This window comes from Nylanderia fulva, unplaced genomic scaffold (assembly GCF_048542155.1).
Source record: "Nylanderia fulva isolate GAGA-0341 unplaced genomic scaffold, ASM4854215v1 Scaffold353, whole genome shotgun sequence".
NCBI lineage: Eukaryota > Metazoa > Arthropoda > Insecta > Hymenoptera > Formicidae > Nylanderia > Nylanderia fulva.
The window spans coordinates 87,498-111,482 of NW_028190426.1; the positions used below are offsets into that span (position 1 = coordinate 87,498).

Below are 23,985 nucleotides of genomic sequence, written 5' to 3' on the forward strand. Positions count from 1 at the left end.
CTGTATGTATATAATTTATCTTTCGCCTTCGTATATCTTAGTACAGATCGTTCTGTTGAAGAAGTATGACATAATCTGTACTCGTTTTGTATTTTTATTTTTAGTCTAATGTTTTTATTTTAATTAATTAACATATGTTACTCTCCGAATTAATAATTTAGACGCACACTCCGAAGAAAGTATGGTTAATTCTCTGTAAGTTTTTTAGTTTGTGTTTCTATTTTTTATACAATTTACCTAACTTTGTTTATATCAGTCTTTCTAGGTTGTTCTAATTTTATTTTTAAAAGGACCACATCCCGCATGGTCGAAACGTTAAATATATAATAACACCTATTATTTTGAAGCCAGTGTTGTCAAATTAATTTTATAACCCTGTTTTAATACTCCTGGCAAAGAAAATTACATTAATTTATCGTTAAAAATAATTGAGTATAATATAAATATTTATGTATAATTGAAATACATTTATAATAAATATAAGATAAAAAGTTTATAAAATAAACATTAAAATATATTATATAAAAATATATTAAAAATAAATATTTATAACTAGATTTAATGTATAAGGTTAGATTTATATACATTTTATGTGACAAATAGTAGTATAATAAAATATGATTTCTAATTTTTTGTAATATATTTCACCAATCAAAAAATTCTGAATAAATTCCATAAATTATTATGTTTTGAAAGGAGTATTTAAGAATTTTTTCAAGGTGTCACCTCTATAAGAACCTTGTAAAAATCGCATTTTTTATTTTTAGGAATTTTTTAAATTAAAATATAACAGTAAAACAATTAAATAGTATATTAGCTAACAAGTGCGGGGGATCGTAAATCGGTCGAGAGTGCAGAAGTTTGGCGCACGAGGCGAAGCCGAGTGTGACAATCCGCACGATCGGCCGATTTATGACCCGCACATGTTGGCTACGATATTTTGTGTGACCGGTGCGTGGAAAAGAAGCCCTTTCTAAAATCCCATCATGTGCGTAAAGGGCGACTTTCTGCGCGCAAGTTGCATAAAAAATTATTAATAAGATTTTAGAAGATAGGTAAATATAAATATATATATTACTTTCTAAAACATAACATATATAGTTATTTTGAGATTATATGTAGTGATGTAAGGAATTAATTATCACGGGAAAGATGTCAACGGCCCCGACCGTCGCATGTGCATCGGGTATTTTATCGATCGTGCGATTACGTCACCGGTGGGCCCGTCGTGGTACACTGGCGTTTATTTTCTCACTCTGTGTAACACTCATGACTTTACTTTGTTTTGAATAAACGGTTTCTCTAGTATCGTAAGACGCGTGTTTTGTGCTCCGCCCCGACCTTCTCGAATCCTGATCCCGACTGAGCAAGTCCCGGCCGTTTCGGGAAATAGGCCCGTTACAAATGTTTACAAAATAATTACTATAAATATTTATCTTTACATACCATAAATATTATATTTAATCTATGCTTTAATAATATATTAAATAAAGACTTTTATAAAACATTTTCAAAATATTTATATATAATATTTGAAAAAATATATATTCATAAATATTTATGAATTTTTATCATAAATATTATGTACTGTCTGGGATATATTGAAGAATTTCTAACCTCCTTCGTGAGAGGCGCTAGAAGAACGTAAGCTGTATTTATTTATGCAACACATAGTAAAGATTAAAACTGAAACATTTACAAAAGTTATAAGGCTTATTTTTGTGTTGTACATACTCATATACAAATATTTCAATGTGTAGCCTACACGAAACTTTCGGCGAATTTTTATAGAAATATCTCGCGCTAAGTCCGTCGAATGCTTTTATGTATTAACAGATAGGTTGTGGCATCACCTTACTCTCTTACAATGTGATACAGATTTATGTACACTTATCCGCTTTGTATTCATATCATTCCATCAAGATTGGACGCGAATATTTATATTTACACATATCCAAATCGCATTTGTTTTCAAAACACGTGCAAAAGTAATTATTTTCAAAACAAATGCAAAAGTAATTAAAAACAAGTATTTATTGTTGGGCTAAAGGAGCTTAAATAAGTTAAATTCGTGAGTTACATCAGTAATGCTATATAATTATTTAAGAACAAATTTTGACTTTAACATCCAGATCGAAAACATAAATAAAAATAAAATGATATAACTAGACAGACGTTTCAATCCATATCTCGGATTCTTTTCAATGTCATATACATTAACAAAACGCCAAAAGGTTGGATATTAACATAAGTGATAACGCAAATTCATTATATAAATGATAACTTAATTGTAAAATTCGCTGCTCAAACATGCTTAAATGCAGAACTTATACGTAGATCCCACCGTTCGCAAATCGACATTCCTTGCCCTTAAAAACGGCTAAATTTTCCCAAAAACTTGCAGACTTTAAAATAAATATATAAATATGCTGTTTTCTAAGTCGGACAATAGAGCCAAAGAAACGAAAAATTAATTATTCGGAACTGTATCTCAATTTGAGATCCCAAAGTTCCATATATAAATTAATCTCGAAACTTACATATGGAGAAATAGGCGCGAAAAATATAGGTCCGAAAAGTCGCTGAAACGGGAATCGAACCCGCGTCTTTCACTTTCCGGGCGACTGCTTTTACCAACTAAGCTATTCAGACCCTTTCGATCCTATATTTTTCATTTGCCTTTTTAGTAGATGTTAGTAAATACCGCCGTGATTAGGCCAAGGCGTGAATAAACTCAGAAATAAATATTTTTATCGGCTCTCAATATAAAGAATATAAATATGCTGTTTTCTAAGTCGGACAATAGAGCCAAAGAAACGAAAAATTAATTATTCAGAACTGTATCTCGGAACTGTACTTTGGGATCTCAAATTGAGATACAGTTCCGAATAATTAATTTTTCGTTTCTTTGGCTCTATTGTCCGACTTAGAAAACAGCATATTTATATTCTTTATATTGAGAGCCGATAAAAATATTTATTTCTGAGTTTAAAATAAGTATGTTGAACCGCCTAAAGAAGATAATTAAATAAATGTTAGGAAATAAAAGTAATTAAAATGTCAACTTACAAAGCGGAGGAACCCAGAGATTTGGAAAGCCATGAATATATCTTCCATGTGTCAAACGTCTTAACTCAACGAGACTCACTTACAGACTGTGTCAAATTCTCGTTGGTCTCGATCAAAATAAACTAAAAACATCGAGTTCAAATAATAGGCAAAACATCTTCCGATTTGTGTACCGATAAAATTGTAACTGTCAATTATTAAATTAAAAAATAATATGAGAAAGTTTACTGAAAATTGTAACCGTCAAATTATTAAAAATTAAACTAAATTAATGAAAGTCAAATTATTAAAGTTTGAATAAATTAATGAAAATGTGATATTATTAAAATTGAAATAAATTAATAAATGTCGTCAAAAAAATAAATTAATATAAACAAATTAATGAAAGTCAAAATATTAAAAGTAAAATAAATTAATAAAAATGTCAAAAATATTAAAAATTGAAATAAATTAATGAAAAAGTCACATTATTAAAAATTAAAAGAAATTAATGAAAGCCGTCAAATTAATCAATTAATAAATTAAATCGGATCGATTATTACCACTGATAAAAAACATATTATTCTTTTCAAAGTTTTCCTAAGGAATTAATGATAGGGAAATATGAGAAATGGAGAGATTCTGTGTCGCTCTGCAAGTTAATACCATTTTTTTGTCTTTTAATAAAAATATTTCAGATGTTAATCTTTTAAAATAATGTGGCTCTCTATCTAATATCCTAACATTTTCCCAATCAAAATAATGTTGTTCAGAAATGCGATGATCAGTGATAACCGAATTTTGCGTATAATTCTTTTTGATGTCGTTGCAATGTTCCTTAATACGCGTCTTGAGTAATCTTTTGATTTGCCCCACATACGATACATTGGCGACACAAAGGCGTTTGTTAATCAACATTATTATATATATATATATATATATATATATATATATATATATATATATAACAGAGAAAAGTATAGAATCGAAGGGATCTGAATAGCTCAGTTGGAAGAGCAGTCGCCCGACAAGCGAAAGGTCTCGGGTTCGATTCCCGATTCAGCGACTTTCGGATCTATATTTTTCTCTCACATTTATTTCCTTAGGGGGGTAGAGGAAATGTATGAAATTAAAAATCTCTTGTAGAGATTATTCCAATTTTAAATCTTGGCCGTGACCAAGTAAAATTTGGTGCCTTGTGCACAGGTATTTAATTCTAACGAAAAAAATTTAGTTTCGTTGGGATAACGCACTGTCATCCGCGATTTGACTCTTATTGCCTGTCTTACATTTGAAATTTATATTTATATTACAGAGCCTTGTTAAACTCTTAATATTATTACCTTCAATAAATAATACTATTCTTATTTTATGCAATTTTTTCACTGTAACTTTAAAACAATCGACTTTAGAGCATATGTGTATTAAGACTTTTTTACTTAGAATGACACCAAGAAAATACAGTTTTAGTATAGATATCACGTTGCGGGATACCTTGTATATATATAGATAAATACAAAATTATATTACAAAATAAAATGTTTGAAATTCTCTGTTCTTATAATAGAAATTTTTCTTCTCTTTGAAAGTTGTAACATGTGGTTTTCAAACAAAATGTTACTTTCAAAATTAATTATTTCTGAAACTTTGTTATATTAAACAAAAGTATGCGCACACAATGTGGCTTTTTTATAAATAAAATTGTTGAATTATTTCAAAAAATATCTAGTGTACATGTATATAGAAATCGCATTTTATTGCTCAAATTCACTAATATTAATAAAATCTAGCTATATCGCAAAAACTATTCAAGAATACTATTCAAGAAGATAATATTCTTCGGATAAAATTAAAAATAAAAAATTCTACGCAAATAAAAATACTTGCTTCAAGAACTTTGTATCTTATTTTTCAAAACTTAAAAAAATATTTACAATTGATTGAGCGAATAATAAAATTATTACTTACTTTGATTCGTCCTGATCATCATCATCGTCTTCGGAATCAAAGAAGGCATCATCGTCATCTGAATCAACTGAAATTTCAGTTCTCATGCGTCGCTGTTGATTTGCACGAGACTTTGGAATCACTATGTCCCTAAAAATAGATTTATATAATTTATAAAAAATACTCTATTATCATAAAAAAATATAATAATTGATTTCAAAAGAGCAATTTAACTTTATTATTTGCCAAAATCCTTAGAAATATTTCTAAATATAATATAAATGGATTTAATTTCATCGAAACTAACGCATCAACATCCGCGTTTGACTCTTACGCCTATTTAATGTTTAATTATATTATATAGAAGCCTTATTAATGCTTAAATTCTGCTTCACTGCAGTCATATTAGATTGTGACGTCAGAGGCGAAAAAGCACACGCTGAAAATTCTTAAATGTCATTTTTCTATGAAAAGATATTTCGATAAAATACTACTTCAGATGGCTTGAAAAGATATTTCAATAAAATACTACTTCAGATGGCTTGAAAAGATATTTCAATAAAATACTACTTCATATGGCTTTAGCACATTTTTAGAATATATCAAAAACTATTTTTTTTTCCTTTGTCAATTAACAACCATAAAATGATTGTGATATCAGATTAAAAAACAAAAAAAATGATTGTGATATTAGTCATGCAGAATGACTCCGCATGTGCACAGATCAGACAAATGGCCTCATATTGCAGTCGCTTTACAACTGTTGATTGATTAGAAAGAAAAAATGAATTTTCAAGGTATTGTAAGAGTTATGCTAAAGTTATCTGAAGTGCTATTGTAGCGACTTATGAATAAATTCACCAGATCTTTTTAAGAAAGTAATGTTTATTCATTGAAAGTATAAAGCGAAAGACAAAAAGAATTAATATATAACAAATAAATGAATGAATGTGTTGTTATGGAAATATTGATTTTTCTTAAAAACATTATGTTAATTAATGAATTGAAGTTATTACAAATGTATAAAGATGTAAAAAGTGTAAAAATGCAGTAAAAAGTGTAAGGTGTAATAAAAGTGTAGAGTGTAAATGAAAGGTGTGGATGATGAATGCTACAGTAAACTCCCCCCCAAGTAACGATATTCGTTGCAAAATGGACTTTCTTCTTCTTTGGTGGGTAGATACGTAGAGCTTTTCCAACAGTAGAAGAAGAAGAAGGAGGATTTGAAGTAGCAGAAACAAGAGCTGAAGTAGCAGAAACAGGAGCTGAAGTAGCAGGAACAGGAGCTGAAGATCTGGTAGAAAGTTCAGTAGAATCTGAAGTTCTAGGAATGAAGGCTGGCTTAAGACGTTCTGTCGAAATATTGACAACTCTTCCTGAAACATTAACTGCAAATAAATGATCAGAGATACGTTTCTCAATAGGAAAAGGGCCAGAATAAGGAGGTTGTAGTGACTTCCTAACAGCATCTTCTCGAATCCAAACATGAGTACAATCAAAAAGATTCTTGTGAACGAAAGGTGATCTTTTGCAATGATGACTTGTAGGAGATGATCTGATATTCCTCATATGAATCCTGTGTTTTTCAAGAAAGATTTCAGGATCTGCAGGAAAATCTTCTTCAATGAAAAATTCTCCAGGAATACGAAGAGTGGATCCATAAAGAAGTTCTGCTGGTGAAGCTTTTAAATCTTCTTTGAAACACGAACGTAATCCCAAAAGAACTGAAGGTAACGATTCTATCCAGTTGGTTGTTTCGTGGCACATAATCGCTGCTTTCAAAGTTCTATGCCATCTTTCCAGAATTCCATTTGAAGCAGGATGATAAGCAGAAGTTCTAATCCTTTGACAGCCAATTAGGTTTGTTAAAGCTTTGAATAAAGCTGCTTCAAACTGAGAACCTTGATCTGTTATAATGCTGATAGGAGAACCAAAACGTGCTACCCAATGTGAATAAAATGTTGTAGAAACAGTTTCAGCAGAAATCTCAGAAATAGGAACAGCTTCAGGCCATCTGGAAAAACGATCAATCATAGTAAGACAATAACGGTAATTTTGACAAATAGGAAGTGGTCCAACAATGTCTAAATGCACATGCTGAAAGCGTTGATCAGGAATTGCAATCTTAATTAGAGAATTCTTGGTGTGTTTTGAAATCTTCGCACGTTAACATGGAAGACAAGTTCGAGTCCATTCCTTCACATCTTTCTTCAAAGAAGGCCAAATGAATTTCAGTAGTAGTTGTTTAGATGTCAATCTGCCGCTGGGGTGAGCGAGTCCATGAACAACATCAAAAATTCTCTTGCGTAAGAGTTTAGGAACATATGGACGAATTAATTCCGAAGAACAATCACAATAAATAGGTATGGTTGATCCTGAAAGAATAAGTTTCTTCAACAGAAGTGAAGAATTTGAAGAAAGTAAAACTTGAAGTAAAACTTGAACTTGTTCTTCATCTTCTTTCTGATAATTAGCAAGTTCTTCTAAAGAAACTATAATAGGCATTGAAATAGATTCAATTCTTGACAGAGCATCAGCAACTGAATTCATTTTTCCAGAAATATAGGTAATATTTGTAGAGAATTGAGCAATAAAGTCCAATTGTCTGATCTGTCTTGGTGACGCTTTATCCAATTTCTGACGGAAAGCAAAAATCAAAGGTATATGATCAGTTCTGATAATCAGTTGTCTTCCTTCAACAAAATGTCTGAAATGTTTAATAGCCAAATAAATGCTAAGAAGTTCTCATAAGTGCTATAATTTCTTTGAGCTTTGTCTAGTTTCTTTGAGAAAAATGCTATTGGTTTGATATCGTCGTCAATAGACTGTTCAAGTGATGCACCAACAGCAAAGTCAGAAGCATCACTAGTTAAAATAAGAGGAGCATGAGGAGCAGGATGAGAAAGGGTAGTAACTTGTAAAAGTTCTTCTTTACATGACTCGAAAGCTAATTCCGCTTCTTTAGTCCAAGATATAATTCTTCTATCCCTCTTGCGACTGTCCTTTAAATATTCTGTTAACAGAGCTTGATGATTTGCAGCATCCTTGAGACAGCGACGATAATAATTGATAATTCCTAAGAATTTGCGTAATTCATGAAGTGTCTTAGGTTTAGGATAATCAATAATTGATTTCACTTTTTCGGATGTAGGTTTAACTCCTTGGTTAGAAACTAAGTAACCAAGAAAAGAAATCTCGCTTTGACCAAAAAGACATTTAGCGACATTGATTGTCATTCCAGCTTGTTGAAGACGATCAAAAATAATGCGTAAGTGAGCAATATGTTCTTTCTCGTCTTTAGAAGCGATAAGAATGTCATCAAGATAACAAAAGGCAAAACTCAAATCATTAAGTAAAGAGTTCATGAGCCGTTGAAAAGTTTGGGCTGCGTTTCGTAAACCGAAAGGCATTACGACAAATTCAAAAAGCCCAAATGGAGTAGTAACAGTTGTTTTGTGAATATCTTCTTTAGCAACGGGTACTTGATAGTACGCTTTAACTAAGTCGATTTTAGAAAAGATATTCTTACCAAAAAGTGAAGAAGAAAAATCTTGAATATGAGGTAAGGGATAATGATCCGGGATAGTCACTGAATTGAGTGCACGATAATCACCACCAGTCTCCAAGAATTTTGTTCCTTTTTAGGTATGTAGAGGGGCTGCCCAGGAGCTGCTTGAAGGCCTGCAAATTCCTTGCTCCATCATAGACTTGAATTCTTCCTTGGCACATTTAAGTTTCTCAGGAGTAAGTCTTCTGGGAGTCGAAAATTTAGGAGAACCTTCCGTAAAGATATGATGTTCAACACCATGCGTTTTTACCGAGGAAATTGGAGAAAAACGGGTGAGTCCTGGAAATTCGGTTAAAAATTTGTGGTACACAGAATCAGGAGATGTGGTAAAAATGACAAATGCGCAACTTCTTGAATTTTTCCAGTATTCATAAGACCGGTAACGTTATCAATCAATTTCTTGTTTTTAATGTCAATCAGGAGATTAAAATGACAAAGGAAATCGGCGCCTAAAATAGGACGTTGAATATCCGCGACACAAAATTTCCATTTGAATTCTCTCCTAAGACCGAGGTTCAAAATTAAAGTTTTAGAACCGTAAGTACTAATTTGAGTACCATTTGCGGCAAAAAGTTTTAAATTAGTATGCCACGGCTTCAATAAAACCCTTTTAGGTAATAACAATATATCAGCGCCCGTATCGACAAGAAAATTCAAATTTGAATGTCTGTCGAAAATAATGAGGCGATTGTTAGAAACACCGTCGTAAGCAGCCTCAGTCTTAAACGGCGTTTTTAGTTTTCCTGTGAAGCCAAGAATGTTTTGGACATAGAACAAGGTAAAGTACATCGTTTAGCCTTATCACCAAACTTCTTATGGTAAAAGCAAATTGATGTATCTTTAATATCTTTATTTGATTTGTCTTTGTTACGCGATAACGATCTAAATCTTCTATTCTCTCTAGACCGGCTTTAGGAACGATCTCGACGACGAGAAACTTCAAGAGCTTCGATTCTTCGTAGCAAATCTGCGAAATCCGAAGATTTATTATTTGCATTATTGGAAACTTCCGCGACTTGCAAACCGCCGTCCCGATCAGCAATTTTATCGGCTAATTCCGCAAGTTTAACAAGAAGAACATCTTCTACTACGGCTAAAGTCGTTTGAATTCTATGTGGTAAGCGTTGAAGCCAAATCATTTGCAAAACACTATCCGCTAAAAGATCCTCCAGACAAATGACGAATTTCTCGAAGTAATTCCGAAGGCTTTTTATCGTTAAGTTCAATTCCAGCTAATATTTGTCTCAAACGTTTTTCCTCTGAATCCGTAAAGCGATTTATTTTCTTTAAATAATTATATTTATCTGTTTTAGGTGGATTTTCAATGACTTCAGATATGTTTATGAAGGCTGGTTCATCAAGATGACGAATGACAGAACTATATTTAATATCATCTGATCGAATTCGATAAACCGTAAACTCACTTTCAATAGAAGCAAACCAGAGTTTAGGTTGCTTATGCCAGAAAGTCGGTAGTTTTAATAAACTAAACTCATTTGAGTGAATTTGTAACATAGGATCACTCACTTGATGTCCAGTTTGAGAAGGTAAAATATTAATATTATCTGATCCAACCTGATTTGATCCGCTCGCCAAATCCATATCAATCTGTGTATCCGTGAGAGTCTAACTGGTGATCTATCGATTAGCATTTTCCTCTTGTTCCAGGAATCCGATAAAATGATTTGAGAATTTCCGTGAAGGACTAATTCGCCTCTGATGTTTCAAAGATCCAGAGAATGAATCTCTTAAAATCAGAATATCCAGCAATTCCTCCAAGCAATGATAATATTTCGTAGACGTCAAATACGACGATCACTTGACACTTATTCCGCATCAGCTTTTAAAATGCGTCGGCTTTAATATCACGTCGGGGTCACCAAAAATGTAGCGACTTATGAATAAATTCACCAGATCTTTTTAAGAAAGTAATGTTTATTCATTGAAAGTATAAAGCGAAAGACAAAAAGAATTAATATATAACAAATAAATAAATAAATGTGTTGTTATGGAAATATTGATTTTTCTTAAAAACATTATGTTAATTAATGAATTGAAGTTATTACAAATGTATAAAGATGTAAAAAGTGTAAAAGTGCAGTAAAAAGTGTAAGGTGTAATAAAAGTGTAGAGTGTAAATGAAAGGTGTGGATGATGAATGCTACACTAAATTTCATCTAAATAACTTTTTATTTCGAAATGGCATCTAAGAATTTTTAACGTGTGTTTTCTCGCCTCTGACATCACAATTCCAACATAGTCGGTGAAGAGTCAGCAACCTTAAATTCATTATTTAGTTATAAAATTATTGTTTGAACAAGTCACAACTGAGCATTAGAATAATTTTATTAGGCATGTTAGAGATGAAAAGAAAAAGATTGACTATATATGTATAGCTGATAGTATGATTGACAAGATACATTTATTAATAATTAATTTCACAGGCAAAACAAATTCTAAAACTTCTAATAGCGATTAATCCTATATCAATCTTGTAATAGCTTTACTGTTATTCATGACTTCTTTGTATTTTATTATTACTATTATTATTATAAAATTATTTATTATTATTATTGTTGATGTTATTGTTGTAATTGTTGTTGTCGTCGTTATTGTTATTGCTGTTATTATTTTTATTATTAAATCCTTCACAATATAAACAATAGTATCCGTATACGTAAACATAAAGGTTATTCGATCCTTTCTTTATGTTAATTTTCATTTGTTAGTAACTTTTAATAAACAATAAACAACGATTAAAATCTTCCAAATGTAACTATTGTTAGAATTATCAGCTTGATAACATATGTCAAGATTATGATTATTGAAATTGATTCTCCCCATCTTTCGAGACTCTCAAATCGAGTACTTACCTTTTTTATTATTATAAACAATATTGATACTATAAAATATCACATTTTTTTATATAAAAATATATAATTGCAAATATTATAAGATTACAAATATTATCTTAAAACAGGAACGAAATATTTAATTCGACCCAAACTAGCCAAGAAAATTTTTATTTTATTTCCACAACGTTTCGATCATCTGTTTTTGGTCCTTTTCAAGTGAAAAACTAGAATGGTACAATTAATTAAAATTAATAAACATTTTTTATGTTAAACGCAAGAATTAAAATTTTTATACATACTTCCTTGATAAAAGCGCAGTTAGTTGACACTGTTGTCATGATTATTAAACAATATGATTATCGGACTTTTTTTAAAAACATTTGAAATAACTTTTGAAAGAAAGTAACCGCATTTTATCGTTATGATGGATCATCAAAAAACTGAGTATATAAAATTTTATACGACCTTTATAATTTTGTCATAGATATTGTTTAAATTTTCTGTGTTTTTATGTAGGTTAACTGTATTATTAACTTTTTTGATAAAAAACATCTCTGCGATTTCTCTCTTTCTAACATGTTCTTCATTATGTAATATATCGGGTGATACCCAATCAAATTCATGTCCCAATTCTTGTCTATGTTTGCTTATGACCGAATGATTTGTTACATGTAATTTTATATTGTTAGAATGTTCTTTTATACGAGTACGCAAATGTCTTTTTGTTTGACCGATATATGAGGAATCACAATTTTTACAGTCAATTTTATACACAATATTAGTTCTATCGTCGTTAGGTAATCTATCGTTTTATTAATATGTCCAATTTTTTGGCTGTTTTATAGACTACACTAAAGCCAGCATTTTTCAATAAACAACCGATATTCTTGCTAACATTTTTGACATACGGCAATGAAATATAAGGAGACTTGTTTTCTCGCACTTCGTAAGTCTCATTTGTAACATTATTACTATTATTATTTTTTAGATAATTAATTCTTTTATTTATATGTCGTTTAATAATATGTGTTGAAAAGCAATTGTTCATTAAAGTCTGCTGTACTATATTAATATTCTTATTATGATCATCTGATAGTAAAATGGCATGATCTATGAGATTGTAAATGGTGTTGATTTTGTATTTTAACGGATGATTGGAGTAAAAGTTTATATATCTTCCGGACCAGGTGAGTTTTCTGTACCAATTCGTAATAAGCTTTTTATCATTGCGAATGACACTAGTGTTCAAAAAATTAATTACAGAATTATTTTCTATTTCGTATGTAAATTTCAATCTTTGATGATAATTGTTAAAAATTGATAACATATCATATATTTTTTTACGTGGCAAAATTGCAAAGACGTCATCAACATATCTATAATATACAGGTACATCAACGTTTAATAAACTCAAACATTGTGTCTCTAGGTCGTCCATTACAATGTCCGCCAAAATTGGTGATAACGGGGAACCCATAGGACTACCAAAAATTTGCTCATAGAATTGTCCGTTAAAGCTAAAACTGGTCGAATCCAAAATAATTTCAATTGCGTATATAAACTGAGATAAATTAAATTTTGTTTTTCTCTATGTCGCTCCAGCGCTTCTTGATGCCGTCTATAACTAATTCCTTGGGAATATTTGTAAATAAGGAACTAACATTCAAAGAAATCATTACATCGTCATCATTAATAGGCATATCTTTAATGTTTTTTGCAAAAGACCACCCATCTTTAATATGGGAATTCGGTTTTTTAATAAAGCTGTACAATATGTTGTGAATGTAGCTCGAGAAATTATACAGTGGACTACCAATTGACGATACAATAATTCTCAATGGAAAACCAATTATCTTATGAATCTTGGGTAACCCGTAGCAACGTGGTAAGTTGCCGTTACTGCAATTGAGTTTTTTATAAGTAAATTCATCTATTAAATTATTATTAAGCCAAGATTTTGTTAAGAAATTTAATTTGTTCGTTAGAGCCTTAATAGGATTTTTCTTTAATTTTTTGTAAGTAGAGTGGTCACTTAATAGAAGTTCCATTTTCTCAAAATAATCTACCTTATCCATGACGACAGTGGTCTGGCCCTTATCAGCTCTCGTGACAAGAATCATTGTCACGTAAAAACTTTTTGCAAATTGAAAACTCTTTTTGAATGTATCTATCTAAATAATTAATATGTTTCCGTTCACAAAGGAATCTTTGAAGTGTATTTGCAACTGAGAGTCGAGTTACTTCAATGGAATCCTTAGGAATATTTTAACAATTTGATTCAAAATTTTAACAACGTCAAGTACATAATTTATGCGGTCATTCTTTTGAGATTGGTCAACAGGTAAAGAAAAATTATCACCTAAGCTTAAAAGGTCAGAAACTGTTTTAAATTGTTAAATTTCTTAATCGCATTGTTTTTCTTTCTAAGTTTAAATGTCAACATTTTTTGTTTATTGAATTGGAAAAAACCAATCACTAAGTCATGTGGCAAACTATCAAAAAGTTTTTCTTCGATAATTTTGATCTTTATACGTAGATAATTTAAGTTAATATTTTCATCCTGAATCTCTAAATTCAACAATCTAAATTGATTCCTCAAAATACCGTTGTTAAACTTACGAATAACGTTGTTGCTATGAAAAACGATGTTAGTTTTCAAGTTCTTGATATGTGACGGAATTAAATCGCATCTTCTACATCGTAATAAAAATATTAGTTGTTGGTTAGAAGTAAGCATTTTCTTCTTGCAGTTTATCCATGATTTCAAAAGACGTGTGTTACTGATGTCAAATCGTTCAGAAATCATTTTGTAGAAACCGTTGATATATGAAGAGTCGGAATATGAATTTGATTGGGATATGAATTTGATCACCCGTTATATTACATAATGAAAAGCATGTTAGAAAAAGAGAAATCGCAGAGATATTTTTTATCAAAAAAGTTAATAATACGGTTAACCTACATAAAGACACAGAGAATTTAAACAACATCTATGACAAAATTATAAAGGTCGTATAAAATTTTATATACTCAGTTTTTTGACGATCCATCATAACGATAAGATGCGGTTACTTTCTTTCAAAAGTTATTTCAAATGTTTTTAAAAAAAGTCCGATAATCATATTGTTTAATAATCATGACAACAGTGTCAACTAACTACGCTTTTATCAAGGAAGTATGTATAAAAATTTTAATTCTTGCGTTTAACATCAAAAATGTTTATTAATTTTAAATAATTGTACCATTCTAGTTTTTCACTTGAAAAGGACCAAAAACAGATGGTCGAAACGTTGTGGAAATAAAATAAAAATTTTCTTGGTTAGTTTGGGTCGAATTAAATATATTGTTCCTATTTTAAATACCACTAGCGACGTTTTAAGTATTCAATTTGATTTTATCTTAAAACGTTTTTAAAAAATTTAAGAATTTATAACTAAACTCAATACTTACCCTGATTTATGAAGCTCCTTTTTTGAAACGCAGACAGCAGTAAACATATCTTCCAAGAGGCAAAGTTCTTTCTTTTTGCAGTTGAGTGGGCGACAAAGTTCATCTAATACAGAATATAAACAAGAATCGTTTTTATAATATATCATCCATTAGATATTAGATCATATAATGAAATTAGATTTATACTTTGAGGCATTATCAAAGGAACGTTTTTTGTCTGTTTTTACTCTAAATTACTCTAAAAATTTAGATGTAATAAAATCTCCGAAAATTTTATTTTTATTATTTTTTAATATATCTTATCTTTTAATAATCACTAATATAATAATAAACTTTAATAAAATTTAAATTAATAATTAAAATTAATAAAAATGTAAAATTAAGATTAATAAAAATGTAAAATTAAAATTAATAGAAATAGTTATTTATTAAAAAAATAAAGCTTTAAAATTAAAAATAATTGCTTTGTAACCTACTATTTAACATTAATCTAAAAAAAATTAAGAGTTTAACAAGTACTCTGTACACTCTGTAATATTAAATATAAATCTAAAGTGTATAAACAGGCAATAAGAGCCAAATCGCGGATGACAGTGCGTTATCTCAACGAAACTAAAATTTTTTCGTTAGAATTAAATACCTGTGCACAAGGCATCAAAATTTACTTGGTCACGGCCAAGACTTAAAATAGGAATAGTCTCTATACATAAAATTTATAATTCCATACATCCCCTCTTCCCCCCTAAGGAAATAAATGCGAGAGAAAAATATAGATCTGAAAGTCGCTGAATCGGGAATCGAACCCGAGACCTTTCGCTTGCCGGGCAACTGCTCTTCCAACAAGTAAAATTTGGTGCCTTGTGCACAGGTATTTAATTCTAACAAAAAAATTTTAGTTTCGTTAACGCACTGTTATCCGCGATTTGGCTCCTATTGCCTGTTTATACACTTTAGATTTATATCTAGAAAAAAAATTTTTTTCATAAACGTAAGTTCTCTATTTTCTCCGCCATTGCTATAGATATAACATTATTTTTTTTAATTAAATAGAACAGATTGTCCGAACATTTGGTAGCAGCGCGAAGTTGAATTCGACCATGAATCTTTTTATTAGCTATATAGATTGAAAAATCCTTTTAATCTCCCCGTTTGCTAATATTATTACGTCCCTGCCACAATGTTATTGCGGCAAAGATTGAAGTTCTTTTCCCAAAACATCAATGTCAAGAGAGTTATTGATTGATCGATGGACGAATGTTTTCCGTGGCGATATTCAGATTTGATCTGAGCTACCGATTCGTACGGATGTTTTTTGGGACCATTGAGTTTTCCTTGCATGCATATATTATTATATTTTCGCGAGATTCGTCAATTACAAGAGAAAGGACGACGACAACGAGCCGAATTTGAGGCAATATTACGCCAAAGAGATGACGAGCTTCTTCGTTTTGAGGAAGAGATACCGACAACAGCAAATGGCTAACGCACAGCTAAGTCCTTCTAGAAATAGAGATATTAACGAACAAATTAATCATAGTCTTTATGCGAGTACGTCTTTACGCAAATTTTTCACACAGTTCCAGCTGATAGCACAAGCGAATGCATGGTCTGATTCATAAAATGATTCATAAAAAAACGGTAGCATTAGCGCTGTATTTGAGAGGTAAAGGCCGTTCTGTTTTAGATGGAATTTCTGATATTGAAAATTTAAAATCAAGATTAGAATTACGTTTTGGGGAAGGGCATTTGGCCCAAATGTATTATTATACCCAATTTACAAATAGGAAACAAAAATTTTCAGAAATTATAGCAATGTTGGACGCGGATTTAGAACGACTTTTACATTTAGCTTATCCGGAGTATTCACATGAAGTAAGGGACAAAATTGCTTGTGCGCAATTTATCATTGCGCTATCAGATGAATTCATTAAGCGCACATTACAATTAGAAAGTATGACTTCTTTAAGATCAACCGTGGAAAGAGCTATGGCGGTTAAAAAAGTTATACAAGAAAATAGTTTTCGAAAAAATGGTGAAAATAAAAGAAATTTTTAATTTAAAAATAGAAATAAATTTAGGAATTTCGAGATTAATAAAGAAAACATACAATAAAATTAAAGTGGAGGAAAAAAAGGACATAATAATAAAGAAAATCCTTCTAATAAAAAAAAAAATAATTTTTCTCAAAATAAAGAATTTCAGCAATGTAGGGTCAAAGGACATTTCGGTGCAGAATGTCCTGTTTTTAACGAGGAAAACAAAGGTTAGTCGAGCTAAACGGAGTAATTTCGGCTAGAGAAATTGATGCCCCGAAAATTATATATAAATGTTCAGCTATAAATAAGCTTAATAAAAATTTATTTAATTTTAAAGGAAAAATAAATAATAAATTTGTAAATTTAGAATCAATACAGGTTCAGAAATTTCGATTTTAAGTAAGAGATTATAATTAAGGAGTTTAGTCGACAAATTAATAAAAATGATTCTTATTTGAAATATTTTATAGGAGAAACGTTTGGAATTTTTGAAGTTGTTTGTAAAAATGGAAATATAGAGAGGTATTCTCTAGAAGTTCCTTAGTATGTTAGTAACTGAAATTTTGAACAATTGTATTTTAGGAGTTGACTTCCTATAAATGATTAATTTAGAAAAGATATTCGATTCTGTTTTGAAGATATTCAGAAATGTAAAGAATTTTCTTGTTGTCGCATTCAATCGAAAGATAGGGTTCCTAATTTTTGCAAAGGCTTTTTGAAGAAAATTCAGAGAATTTGAATTTTAAACAAAAGGATATTTTTGCTGAATTCTTGAATGAGTTTCAAGATGTATCTTCTGAAGACATTGTTGTAGGAAATTGTGAGGCTGTAGAGCATATTATTAAAATTATTAAAGATTCCAAACCTATTAAGCATGTGGTACGAAAGATCCCCATTCATCTCAGAGAAGAAATGAACCAAATTATTCAGGATATGAAATCGAAAGAAGTAAGGAGGAATCTCGAAGTCCGTGGGTCTCCTGTAGTTTTAATTAAACAGAAGAATTGTTCGTTGCGGTTTTGTGTAGATTATAGAAAATTGAATGCCGTTACGATTAAAGACTAGTATCCATTACCACGAATAGAAGAGATTTTTGATAAATTGTCAGGAAATTATTTGTTTTCTACCTTAGATTTAAAATATGGATTAAAACAATGTGATATTCAAGCTCGTATCAAATGACAATTAATACAATAAGAAAAGGCTTTTACAACGAGCAAATATGGTTGACTATGTAAAATTACTGTATTTAAATATAAAAATTACAATAAATTCGTGCAAGACGTTTCGTCACTTACTTGTGACTTCTCAATCGCTAATTTCAATACAATTCTATATAATAACAGTTTATAAATTTCATCTTAAAGCTATAGTTGTCTTGTTAGCAAATGTAATATATACTAATATGTCCATGTTCTTCGTATTAATTTTGGTGCTCAAAAATAATTAATGTTCAATATATTTTTATTTTTTGCCTCGATCTCCATTATAGTGTGTTATTCTTTATCGACTTGTAGGCTGAATATCATATTCATTTATCGACTTGTAGGCTGAATATCATATTCAGCCTACAAGTCGATAAAGAATAACATACTATAATGGAGATCGAGGCAAAAAATAAAAATATATTGAACAGTAATTATTTTTGAGCACCAAAATTAATACGAAGAACATGGACATATATAGTACATATTACATTTGCTAACAAGACAACTATAACTTTAAGATGAAATTTATAAACTGTTATAATATGTAATTGTATTGAAATTAGCGATTAAAAAGTCACAAGTAAGTGACAAAACGTCTTGCACGAATTTGTTGTAATTTTTATATTTAATTAAATGAGAAATATTTTTATCGGCTCTCAATATTAAGAATAATATATGATATTTTAAATCGGCCAATAGAGCCCAACCGCAAAAAATTAATTCTTCGGAACTGTATCTCTTGGTTTGAGATTACTAAGTTCCATATATAAATTAATCTCGAACTTACATATGGAGAAAATAGGCGAAAAAAATATAAGTCCGAAAAGTCGCTGAAGCGGGAATCGAACCCGCGTCTTTCACTTTCCGGGCGACTGCTCTTACCAACTAAGCTATTTTTATATTTAAATACAGTAATTTTACATAGTCAATCATATATTTGCTCGTTGTAAAAGCCTTTTCCTATTGTATTAAAAAATGGATATTAGCAGATTAAGGTTCGTTCTGCAGATAGAAGGAAAACGGCGTTCTCTATAGGAAACAGATTATGACAATTCACGGTAATGCCATTTGGTTTGTGCAACGCTCCAGCAACCTTTGAGCGTTTAATGGATAGAGCTCTAAAAGAAATTTTGTCTAAAATTTGTTTAGTGTATTTGAATGATGTGATTGTTTTCAGCAGAACCTTTGAAAAAATAATAGCTAATTTGAAGAAAATTTTTCATTTTCAAATGAATAATTTAAAAATCAGTCTAAAAAAATGTTCTTTCTTAAGAAGACAAGTTAAATATCTTGGTCATGTTATTTCTAAAAAAGGGATTACCAGATCCTGAAAAGGTTTCTGCTGTGCGAGATTTGCCAGTTCCTTGTACTAAGAAACAAGTACGAAGTTTTCTAGGATTTTGCTCTTATTATAGAAAATTTATGAAAGGATTTTCTTTAATTACGAAACCTCTATTTATGTTAACTGAAAATCAAGTTTTTGGATGATTTTCTGTTTGTCAAGAGGCGTTTGAAAAACTGAAACAAAAATTAATATCATCGCCAATTCTTTCTTTTCCAATGGAACAAGGGAAGTTCATTCTCGATGCGCATGCGTCTAATCATGGGATAAGAACAGGATCATCTCAAATTCAAGAAAGTATTGAAAAAGTGATTACTTACTATAGTCGAATTTTAAGTAAGTTAGAGAGGAATTACTGTGTGACACGACGAGAATTGTTGTCTATTGTGGAATCAATGAAGTCGTTTTATCATTTATATGGAAAGAAATTCTTAATTCATACTGATCATGTTTCGCTTCGCTGGTTACACTAGCATTTAAAGATTTAGAAGAACAATTAGCTCGTTGGTTAGAGAGGGATACAACAATATGAATTTAAAATAATCCATCAAAAGAAACGATTACATCAGATTGTTGATGGATTGTCGAGACGCCCTTGTATAGAGTCAAAATGTATTTATTGTGCTACAGTAGAAACGAAGGAAAATTTGGTAGCTCGGATAGTTTTGGCAGAAGAAAACCTAGAAAAATAGAAAAAACAATTTGATGATCCAATTGTTTCAATTTTCTTGAGAGAGAAGGAATTAGAAGAACGTCCACTTCGACAAGAAATTGCAATGCAAGATTCTTCTGCAAAAAATTTGATTGTTATTGGGATGCTTTAGTTATTAAAGATGGTGTTTTATTTAAAAATAGGAATCTTCAAATTTTAAATCTGTTGTTTTTCAGATTATTGTTTCTAAAAGCTGCATTAAACAAATACTTGAAATAGCTTATGATTTTACATCCGGGAGCCATTTTAGAATCAATAAGATGTTGGAAAAGATCCGCAAACATTTCTATTGGGCCATGTGTAAACAAGATGTGGAAGATTGATGCCGTTCTTATAAAGTGTAGTAAAGAAAAGTCCTTCGAGGAAAGGGAAGTCCTTGTTACAAAATAATGTAGGATATCCATTGAAAGAATCAAATGGATGTGCTTGGTTCTCCTCTTACTACTACAGTAGGAAATAAATATTTGTTAATGGTAATAGATTGTTTCACGAAATGGGTTTGAAGCTGTTGCGTTAAAGAATATTAAAGCTAGTACCGTAGCAGCAGCTTTTGTGAATCAAATTATTTCTCGGCATGGAGTACCTTTAGAAGTTTATACTGATCAAAGGAAGAATTTTAAATTTAGGATTTTTCAAGAAATGAGACGTTTGTTAAGAATAAAGAAGACTAGGACTACTACTTTGCATCCTCGGTCAGATAAGCAAGTGGAACGCCATCCACAAACTATTCTGAATTATTTAACGAAGTTTATTTCAGAAAATGGGATTGGGATAGTTGGATTCCAATGTATTTATTAGCCTATCATCAAAACATGAAACTATTGGTATTTCGCCAGCAGAATTATATTTTGCTTAGGATCTTCGATTACCTTTAGATTTAAGAGGAAGTCCCAGAACGGGAAAATAAGGTGTTGGTTGGTAGTTGCATTCGTAAATTAAAAAGGAAATTAGAAGATATTCATAATTCTGCTCGACAACGTCTCTTGACATTCAATCATTACGGTCAAAAATGCGTTATGATCAGAAAGCTTGACAGGTTCATTTTAATTTATATCAAAATGTTTGGTTTTATAATCCTCGTAGGATCAAGGGAAGGGTTCCCAATTACTAGTTGGGAAAGTCCTTATAAAGTAGTTAAGAAACTTAGAGAAGTTGTCTTTGGTATTAGAAATCAAATAGACAGAAGTAAATCGTTCATGTCGATAGACTAGCTCCATTTATGAGAAACAATTTTAATTAAAATCTAATTTAATTGTATTAGTTATGATATTTGTACATTTTGCCAGGATTGTCTTGTCCTGTGGTATCTTTTCAGGTTCGAAAGGATCATTATCGTGAAAAAAAGAGTTAAAATGGTGTTATCTTTGGATGAAGATTATTTCACTCAGTCTCACTCAATGGTTGTTATTTCGAAATGAAGACTGCCCCACTTATTGATGTTATTTTCGAGATGAGTCCATGAGTCTCATGAGTGATCTGTTCCGGTAACCTCAGCAACAGCTCAGGTTAGAGCAAGAAGATTCATTGGAGCCTTAGATTCAATACTGAAGTGGGAATATAGTCGATTTGGACTAATAAACTGCTTGGTAACAGTTCAGAGTAGCGCAAGAAGATTTTTTAAATTAGACATTAAAGTGGAATATAGTCGATTGGAACCAATGTACTGCTCGGTAACCTTGGCAATAGCTCAGGGTAGAGCAAGAAGATTCGTTGGAGCCTCAGATTCGATATTGGAATACCGGTGTTACGTTCTTTTACTGTTTGTCGGGACGCAATTTTGAAGGAGAAAGATAGTGTTAGTTCCTGCACAATGTTATATGTTTACCTTTAAATAATTTTATACACAAATAATTAAGAGCAATTCAACTTAAAAAATCATAGTTGTTTTTAAGAAAAAGTATGTAATTTTTAACTATTTACCTACTTACATTTTAAATTATTCATTTTTTTGGTTATTCTACCTTAACCTTTTATGCAAAATATTGCAAATGATCGATTTATATAAAAAAATCATGATTCCATTTAAAAAAAAGATAAATTTAAAATTTCCAAGACTCCTCCACATATCATTTTTTTTCTTTGCGATGTTCTAATGGCCTTTTCAATCTTGTACATCTATGTGTTCAATTTTTTAATTCAAAATTATTTAGACGATATATTGACTTATAAATTAAAATAGGTCACCCTGTCATATCAAAAATTGATAAAATTTTTTTAAAAATGCCAAATATTGTTTTTACTTATCTATCTTTCAAAAAAATTCATAATTTAATAATAATAAATAATAGAAATGCGCATTATAATAATTAAAAATACTATTAAATACAGACCATTTTCAACTACTTACTATTAGGATCATGTATCCAATGTTTCTTATCTCCAAGTTTAATTATGCGGGTGTCATCCTGAAAGAGAGAAAATTGATATATATTTAAAAATCTATTTATTTGTATGTGTGACAATGTGTGTGTATTCCATAAACTTATAACTTCTTAGATATAATAGAATATATGCAAATGTAAAACATAAACTTGAAGATTATATTTTTTACATGTCAAAACAAGAATAATTCAAACCAAAATTGATTTCAAAATAGAAAATAAAAAACATCTGCAAATTTCACACATTTTTTTTAAAAACATCCGAATTCATTTGTCTTAGAAAATGTGACCACAAGTCGACCGGAAGAAATATTTTTGTAAACACTTTGTAAGCTTTAAAGAAAATAAACAAATATTAAACAACTATTTTTTTTACAAAAGCAACTTTAATATTCTGACTCCATTCGAACTCGGATGTTTATTAAATATTTTTCCAATCTGTTTATTAAATATTTTTTATCTGTTTCCATACTCTAAATCACTGTATCAGTTTTTGCTTTGAATTCAGAAATTACCCTGTTTGTTACAAACTGGGCCATTTTAATGTCTACTCTAAGTTTTTTATAAATATCTTTGTACAAAAGATGTATGATTTCTAAGGGGACACAAGAAAAGGGTAAAGAGTTACAAGAAAAAGGTGCGACTTTTCTTAAAGGGCGATTTTTTAAGGTCATTTGAAGGCCATATACGTCTTTTTATATGAACTACCTTTTATGTACAGGGTGTCACTTAATTGGCGCCCAATATCTTATATAGCGATATTCCTCGTGGAAAACTGAGTCGAAAAGTCCTGTATCATTTTTTTCTGTAAGGCATAATTACTATTTTATTATGCTTACAGAAAAAACTAATTATATAGCGATATTCCTTGTAAAAACTGAGTCGAAAAGTCCTGTACCATTTTTTTCTGTAAGGCATAATAAAATAGTGATTATTTAGTAACGTTAATACGTTATTGAATAATTACTACTTTATTATGCCCTTACAGAAAAAAAATGGTACAGGACTTTTCGACTCAGTTTTTCCACGAAGAATATCGCTATATAAATTCCTGGGCGCCAATTAAGTGACACCTTGTATATATAAATTGCAACGATTCTTAATTTCTTATATTTATATTATTCTCAATATTTACTATAAAAATTATAAGAGTAAGCTGACCATAAAAGACTAGTTTATGAGATATTTTATTCTTTAATTGATATAAACTTATCAAATTTTTACATAAATTAGAAATATATCTTGTAAAATATCTTTTTTCAACGATCTTACTTAATTAATTTATGAACAAAATAATGAAAGGTGTCAATCGGTATAAGAAAAAACATAGTTGTTTTATGAGAAAAGTAATAGCTGCTACTTGCAAATTACATATTTTTTCTTAAAAACATGTTTTCTTTGCACCACTTGAACGCATGTGTGTACGAATAAATTAAGT

The 23,985-nt window shown here is 30.2% G+C and overlaps 1 protein-coding gene across 1 annotated transcript in view; it reads right to left on the reverse strand.

The window, feature by feature from the left end:
* Window positions 1–22,605, reverse strand: part of LOC114943536 (proteoglycan Cow-like) — a gene marked incomplete at its 5' end in the record, with an annotated part of 109,824 nt that extends 87,219 nt beyond the window's left edge. The window contains 3 exons of the mRNA XM_085485261.1: window positions 5,017–5,145; window positions 14,869–14,971; window positions 22,514–22,605. Coding sequence (XP_085341387.1) covers window positions 5,017–5,145; window positions 14,869–14,971; window positions 22,514–22,605 — 324 coding nt within the window. The remainder of the gene's footprint in view (window positions 1–5,016; window positions 5,146–14,868; window positions 14,972–22,513) is intronic.
* Window positions 22,606–23,985: the final 1,380 nt, after the last annotated feature.